The following is an 8,245-nucleotide window of genomic DNA, read 5'->3' on the forward strand; positions in this document are numbered from 1 at the left end:
CCAGTAAAGAACATCCCTCCATGGCTTCTGCATCAGCTCCTGCTTCCTGACCTGCTTGAGTTCCAGTCCTGACTTCCTTTGGTGATGAACAGCATCGTGGAAGTGTAAGCTGAATAAACCCTCTCCTCCCCAGCTTGCTTCTTGGTCATGATGTTTGTGCGGGAATAGAAACCCTGAGTAAGACAATGACTAAAGAGAACATGAATGGGGGTTACAGGAGGAGCTTGGGGAGTGTATGTACAGTGCTCATAACTGAAGTTCTCAAATAAAACTGAATTTTAAAGACATCATGGGGCTGGAGGGACGGCTCAGTGGTTAAGCACACTTGTTACTCTTGCAGAGGACACAGGTTCAGTTCCCAGCCCCCATATGGTGGCTCACAACCATAACCAAATATGACTCCAGCACAAGGGGACCTGAAGGCTCTCTTCTGGTCTTCAAAGGCACCAGGCATGCAAGTAATACACAGACACAAATGCACCAAATACTCCTGAACATAAAATTAGAAAAAAATCACAACAACACAACAAACACCACCATCAAAACAAAAGCCAAATCTACAATGCCACACTTAGCATTCACTGGAATGGCTACAGTAAAAAACATAGACAGTAACCCAGAAGGTGAAGAGACTTGAATACTTTACTCATAGGAAAACGAAATGGCATGGCAGGTTTATAACCTTTGGGGTGGTACGCCAAAAGTCAAACACAGAATCAACACACTTTAAAGAATTACATGACCCATCAATTCCATCCCCTGGTGTTTGTCAAAGAAAAATGAGTACATATCATATACTTTTTACATGAGTGCCTACAACAATCTATAACTGCAAACCTAAGTGATTAAATAAAACCCATGTGTATATGTATATATTCACTTTCACATGGTCTATTATTTGAGAATGAAAAGATGTACTGAATATGCTACAGTATTATCAACCCTTGAAAACACTGTGCTAAAGAAGCCATCACAGAAAGTCCCATGTTGTATGAGTTCAATTACATAAATGTCCAGACTTACAAAGGAAGAAAACAGATTCGTGGTTAAGCCCGAGGGAGGGGCAGGTTAGGGGAAGGAATGTGGTCCCACTGCTAATGGGTACAGAGCTCCCTTTGAGAAGCAAACATTCTAAAACAGACTGCTAATGGTTGCTAAGAAGGCTCTGTATGCATTAAAAGAACACTGAATTATATTCTTTCAATGGGTTAATTATAAGGTAGATAAATTAAGTTTTAAAAAAATACAGAGAGACATAGCATTGCTTAAAGGCAAGGAAGGTAGACTAGAAGCACTGAGACCCAGGGGTGAAAGTCAAGCCTGAAAAAAGTTTGGTTAGAAATAATCTACAGCCGGGCATGGTGGCACACGCCTTTAATCCTAGCACTCGGGAGGCAGAGGCAGGAGGGAAATAATCTACAAAAATGCATAAATCACATGCATGTAGCAACACTTTATAGGATAGTCCAAATAAAAGCTGACATACCTACATCCCTGATGAAATTCTGAGGTCTATGTCCAGTGTCTACAAAATGTTGGCAGTAATCATTATGGGGATTTAAGCTCTGCGTTCCCTAAAGAAATGGTCAAAATTAAATAAGCAGTATGCACTCTTATGACAGACACACTGACTTTGTGTGTCTTTATTATGAAGTATGAAATTTAAAAAAAAGCACTAATATTTGAATACACTAAAAAGAACACTGAAAAACTAAAACATTATCAACAGATATTGATATGAATATATCATTTTTATAAGCTAAATATACAAATAATCAGAAGAATACTTTATGAGTAATTTAAGATCTTTGTTTTCATTCATAGATCTCTCAAACACTGAAAAACTCCTAAAGAAAATGAGGTCCTTTACAGCACAGAGCTCAAATGTGAAAACTCTAAGACCTGAACACTCTTTACCTTAAGAAAGGTACTGGAATCCTTGTAAATCTCTTCTTCATATGGCAAATTTTCTTCCTCCTGTTGCATTTCCAGTTCATCCTTGAAAAGGGAAGATCAAGAAAACATTTAAAATATATACATATAGGTGTGGTGGTACTTCTTTAATCCCAGCACTTGGTAGGCAGAGGGAGACAGATGTCTGAGTTCAAGGCTAGCCTGGTCTACAGAGCAAGTTTTAGGATATATATGTTTTATATATATATGTGTGTGTGTGTGTATACACACATATATACATATACAACATATACATATTCTTGTTTATATATTTTATATTTTACATATACATTTATGTATATATATTAAATTACTGCATCTTAAGGGTGCTTTAATCCCCTCAAATATGTTTATTTTAACATTAGATTTAGATTTACTTTTTTTTAAAAAAATTGTTGATTTCTTCATTTTATGGGTATCAGTGTTTTGCCCTCAGAGGTCAGAGAGGGCCTCAGATCCCCTGGAACTGGAGTGACAGGTGGTTGTCAGGCACCATGTGGGTGTAGAGAACTGAACTCAGGTACTCTGCAAGAGTTCATGGTATGAGCACGAGTGCTGGTACCTATGGATGGGTGTTGGAAACCAAACTCGGGTTTTGCTAAGTGGATAGGAGGTTGAAAGGGGGTTATGCGGTGTGATGCTCAGCCTAGGAAGTGGCACTTTTAGTAGATGTGGCCCTACTGGAGTACATGTGGCCTTGTTGGAGTGGGTGTGTCACTATGGGTGTGGGCTTAAGACCCTCTCACCCTAGCTGCCTGAAAGCCAGTATTCTGCCAGCAGCCTTCAGATGAAGATGTAAAACATTCAGCTCCTCCTGCACCATGCCTGCCTGGACACTGCCATGCTCCTGCCTTGATGATAATGAACTCAACCTCTGAACCTGTAAGTCAGCCTCAATTAAATGCTGTCCTTATAAGAGTTGCCTTGGTCATGCTGTCTGTTCATAGTAGTAAAACCCTAACTAAAACATAAATGTTGGGAAGCAGGAGTTAACTGGCATTAAGTTTGAAACAGTCATATGAAAATGTACTATTTTATAAGACATTTAAATACATATATAGAAAGAAGTTTAATCCGAGTTACTTTACACAAAGGATAATTGCCTCTTCCAAAAAATTCTTGTGCCACTGTGAGATACCTTTGCTTGAATTGTTTCCTTTAAGATACCCCCCCCCCAAACAGGCTATTACCATTGTTTTTGATCACCCACCGGAACCTGATAGTAGACCCTACTGCCAAAGATACACATATTTGAGTCATAAGACATGGAGAAACCAAGCTACCAACCAGAAAGCACCCCTGCTGGTTAGCTTTTACAAGGCTGGAAAGTGCTATGTAGGCTTCGGGGAAAGAAAACTCACCAAAACCTTTACACAGCTGAGAGCCTCATCACAACTGGCCTGGCTAGGTATGCATATGATGCAATCATGCCATAAATATTATGGGGGTAAACAACCGATTTCTGACTGAACTCAAGGCCTACTCCACAAGAGGAAATGAAAGTCTGCTACTGTAAATCTGTCCAAGACTTAATGCCTGGGGAGCTCATAAACCCCACAGATCAACCAAGTGGATACAGTATAAAACTGCCCTCTAAATAGGTTGTTTCTACACTCATAGGTTAGTGTAGCTCTCACTATCACTAGAGAAGCTTCTTTGTGCAGTGAGTGGTAGTTAATACAGACTCAACTGGCCTAAGTGTAGTGTCTGTGGAATACTCAGTCATAAATGCACATCTATATTACAGCCTGCCCCCAAGGCTCAGGGAACACAGGAGAAAAGGAACAGGGGTAAAATGGCTGTAAGAGACAGAGGTTGTGGAGGGTCTAGATCAATCAGTATTTTCCAGACATGACAAGATTGCTATATCCATCAACTTACAACAGTTCTGGTGGCTTACAAAAGATCAAGCTACTCAACACTCCACCACAGAACGTGGGGAAGGGCTCCTGAGCCTCTATCCCTAGCTGAGGAACTATTAAGAGCTGAGTGCTGCTTGGCTAGGGAGGGCTCTCTCTAGGGATACGGCTCCTGGTAGTCAACCAGGACCCAGTGAATAGCTGCAAACTGTCTATGGGCAGCACACATTAGACTCTGGGTTCTAAAGAATTAATACAAGATTCTATTTTAAAAAGTGAAGTTTAGCTTGGGTTCTTTTGGAAATGGTTATAAAAACTGCTGTGGAGCCCATGAGCTGTCAAAATACTTTAATTATACTATCTTGTGCTGTTAATAGAGCAATGTCATTCAAAAGTGACTGTTGCAGCCCCCCAAAATCTACTACAATTCTACTACCTAAAGTTTATAATAGATGTATCTTTTTGATGTTCTGAAAGAGTTTTATTGCCAATATTTACCAATAGTTATACTGTGTTTTATATAAATAATCATATGTAAGCCACATACACTTATAAATGAGCAAACTGATATAGGTCTTTAACTGAAAACATAAACATTACTCATAAGGATTTTAACACATCTTAACATCGAGCCCTCTAAATGAGATGAATCTATTAGAATGATTAATTTTTTTCTCAGCCATGCATAAAACTATCTCACGTCCACTTGCCTTATATTCTTCTACTTTGTCTTCATCAGTCTCTCCCTCATCCAGACACTTCCGTTTTGAGTTTGGGGCAGACGTATCATAGGAAGCCCTGAAAATTAAACCGCAGCTATCTCACTGGAGCATACAAAAGGGGCACATGGGTCTGCCTATATTATTAACAAGTTATAGAAACAAAGCCAAATGTTTACTGATTAAATATCTATTTATTCAGCTTACAACACATCCAAGAGTCAAAGGCAATAATCTGTAGCTTTATGTCTAAGAAAGTAGCCAAGTAAAGAAATAAGCTAGTATAAAGACTGTATTATGAAAAGAAACTTTGAAACTATGTATCACTTATACTAGTTTACATATATTTTATACACCTAAACTGATACAACTGATAATTTAGAAAATAAAAATTATGAAATGTTTTCTGAATTATCAGATGAATACACTTTTGAAGTATATTTTCTTAAAATTATGATTTGACATTATTTATAATACATACGCTAATACATAGTATAACACTTCACTCCCACCCACTTTATAAATAGGAACCCAGTGTTTTCAGAAAGTATTTCATAATTTCAACCTGACATTCGAAACTGTTTCCAAAAATCTCGATTTTCACAGTTTTCTTAAGAATACACTCAAACCTACAATGTTTATTAAAAATTAACCCTTAATGGGAGATTCCAGTTCTCAAGAGGTTCAGGCAGAGGTGCTCCAAGTTTGAGGCCAACATGGGCTACATAGCATGACTGTCTCATTTCCCGGAAGAAGCCCCATAAGTCACAACAGAAACTTGAACAAATGATCCTTTCCCACCATGAACACGCACTAGCAAGGTTACTCCGCATACCTGCAGGTTTCTCTGGCTTCAGCAATCTCCCTCTGTTCATCTTTGCTATTTAACACAGCACCAATGCTATCCGCACTTTCTGCTCCCAACTAGGAAGCAAGAACCCAAAGTTAGGTCATCACGCATCATTCACATGTCCAAAATGTATTGTTGCTCATTTTAATACATCAAGTATTTTATAAAAGCAACACCACCCCTATATCAATAGGCTAGCAAGATCAACTGTAGTGAATGGTAAGAAAAACCATTTTAATTAAGAATGACTTTGTCAGCTGGAAACTATTTCACGTATTTGGTTATATTTGAAATTAGGATGTTTCCCTGTAGCCAATGGTTAATGAAACACAAGTTGGCGTTAGTAGCAATAACACAGAAAGCAAAGCAATTCATGTGAACCACTCCATGTATTACATTTATCCCGTGCTCTCACAGAGATGAATTCCACTTCATTAAAGCTAAGTTCTGAATAAAATCTAACAGCTTAAACCCAGTAATGTCAGCTGTAAGTGGCCGCTGGAGGAATTCTGCAGAATGCAATAAATGTAGACATAGGCTGAGCTGAACAGAGCCAGTTCACAGAAAACCTTCCAAGGCAGACTAAGGACACAGGATAGCAAGAGGAACTCTGCAGTATTAGGTACAAGAACAGCATAAGAAAATCTGCAGTTGGTGCCCCTTTAGCTCCAGAGCAAGAAGGTATTCAAAATATCAGTGCTGCAAACTAGCAGCACTGACTCAAACAACAAAATACTCTGCACCACTTCGCATGGCCGTCCGCATTTCTTCAGTGAAAACTCTCTTCCAATAATGAAATGCTCATCAGTTTCACCTCCTCCATAAAAATCTTCTCAACCTCTTCTTGGTCAGAGGACAGAACACCCACTTCCTATAGCTAGAACATTGTCTAATTCTCTATTTGTAATTCTCATCTCAGAATACAAGTCATTCCTTCAGAAAGTTCTTTAAGTAACCCAAGATTTAGCAATGGGAAATGACACCACGCTACCTTAACCGCTGAGCCACCTCTCTAGCCCAGCTTCACATCGTCGAGACTGGTTTGGAAGGAAGTTTGGGTTATTTTCTTGAGATTCTGGCGAAAGACTCATAGGAAAGCTAAAATTTACTGACTAAAGCTTGGAGCATTTCCCTCCATTACTTATACTGATCTGTATGGTATAATGAAAACAGCCTAAGATTGTTACGTAAAACAACTTGTAGTAAGTATTCCCTGCATGTATGCTCTACTAAACGGCAAGCACTCACATCTTCATCCACTAGCTTCAATGAAAGCGAAAGGTTTGAAAAGTACTCTTTAGAGAGACAAATCTTAGAGAACTCTCGGTGAGGACTGGCTAGGGAAAAACGTAAAAATCTGGAAACCTATTCCTAATGTAATAGTGAAGGTAACACCTCCTGTCTCTATTAAATTACGAAGTAAGGATTCAAACGTCTGGTTGAAGGGAGATTGTGTTTTAAGTGCAGAATCTAAAATTTACTCTTGGGTTGCTTCCAATGAGTCTTTCGACAGGATCTCAAGAAAACAATCAAACTTCCTTCAAAAACCAATCTCAAGAATGTGAAGCTGGGCTAGAGATGGCTCAACGATTAAGAACATGCACTGCTCTTCCAAAGGACCCTTAGATCAAGTACCAAGCATTCACACCAGGAGTCTCACAACTACCTGCAGCTCCAGCTCCAGGGAGATCCAACACCTCTGGCACTGTGCTCACGTGCACATATATATATCAATTATATATAAATATATATTATATGATATATTATATATATATATATATATATATATATATATACAGAGAGAGACAAAACCTACATAATTTAAAATAAAAACTAATCTTAAAAAAATAAAGATTTTGAAGCTGACTTGGGAGAAAGGCAAGACGCGAAACACTACTTCAACAGTGATGGTGAAATGTAGGGGCTAAAGCTGCCCCTTGCTCTTGCAGCAACTACTAGCACTCCACTCATCGACAATTCCCAAGTCTATCCCCACCACTCAAGTCCGTGCCCGCCACGGTGGGTCCAGAAAGTCCAAGCCTGGCAGCGATTGGTCTTCTACAGAATGACTCTGGCAGGCACTCGAGGAGAGTAGGGAATAAAAGGCCCGGGACATAGGTACTGATGTGAGAGTTCACAAAAAAAGGACAGGAGGAGGGAGAAGAAGAGGCGGCCGCGCACGCGCACTGGTGCTCCCTCCCACCGGCCGCACACCTGCTGAGCTAGGAGCTGCCGCCGCAACTTCTGCCGCTCGCGGATCTCCTGCAGGCGGCTGTCCATGCCCCAGCTCCGGCTGCTCACCACCCCGACAGACTCCGCGCCCGCCAAAATGCAAATCCGCCTGCCAAACCAGGAAACACCGGGTCCCGCCCCGCAGAGAATCTGACCCGGAGAAGACTTTCACGTCCCTCAGAAGGGGGTTTCCGGCGCGCCTGAAACAGGCTGAGCCAGGACAGGAAGTCCCGCCTCCAGGACGCCGGGGATATGACGGCACACGGCGAGACCCAATGGCCGATGCCGAGGTGGTTGAAGGCGGGGAGTCGCTTTCTGGCTATCTTCTTAGCTATTAGGTCTTTCCTGGAGGCGTAGGCTCGGTTTTTTTCCTGCTCATAAGAGAAGTTTTTCTTTTTCCCGTTAACCGATTGCCCGCCTGCCAGTCCATTTGGGGGATGCTTGTGGGTTTCTTTCTCCATTGGATCGCCGCTCAGTAACCTTGGCAAGTTAGCTAGCCCTTGTAAAAGGACAGCGTAAGAGGGCCTTGGGGGGCTGAGGCAGGAGGACCCAGGAGTTTGGAGCCAGCCTAGGCTGTCATTCAATCATTTAAACAAACAAACAATGCAAACAAACAGCGGGCAGCGGTAGCA

The 8,245-nt window shown here is 40.8% G+C and overlaps 1 protein-coding gene across 1 annotated transcript in view; it reads right to left on the bottom strand.

Annotated features, from left to right (window-relative positions):
- The window catches only part of Mettl14 (methyltransferase like 14), a 19,694-nt gene extending 11,869 nt beyond the window's left edge, over positions 1-7,825 (bottom strand). The window contains exons 1-5 of the mRNA XM_021195254.1: positions 7,596-7,825; positions 5,367-5,455; positions 4,523-4,610; positions 1,918-1,998; positions 1,487-1,574 (exon numbers count right to left, since the gene is read on the bottom strand). Coding sequence (XP_021050913.1) covers positions 1,487-1,574; positions 1,918-1,998; positions 4,523-4,610; positions 5,367-5,455; positions 7,596-7,661 — 412 coding nt within the window. The 5' untranslated portion in view covers positions 7,662-7,825. The remainder of the gene's footprint in view (positions 1-1,486; positions 1,575-1,917; positions 1,999-4,522; positions 4,611-5,366; positions 5,456-7,595) is intronic.
- Positions 7,826-8,245: the final 420 nt, after the last annotated feature.

The sequence above is a fragment of the Mus pahari genome, chromosome 4 (assembly GCF_900095145.1).
Source record: "Mus pahari chromosome 4, PAHARI_EIJ_v1.1, whole genome shotgun sequence".
NCBI lineage: Eukaryota > Metazoa > Chordata > Mammalia > Rodentia > Muridae > Mus > Mus pahari.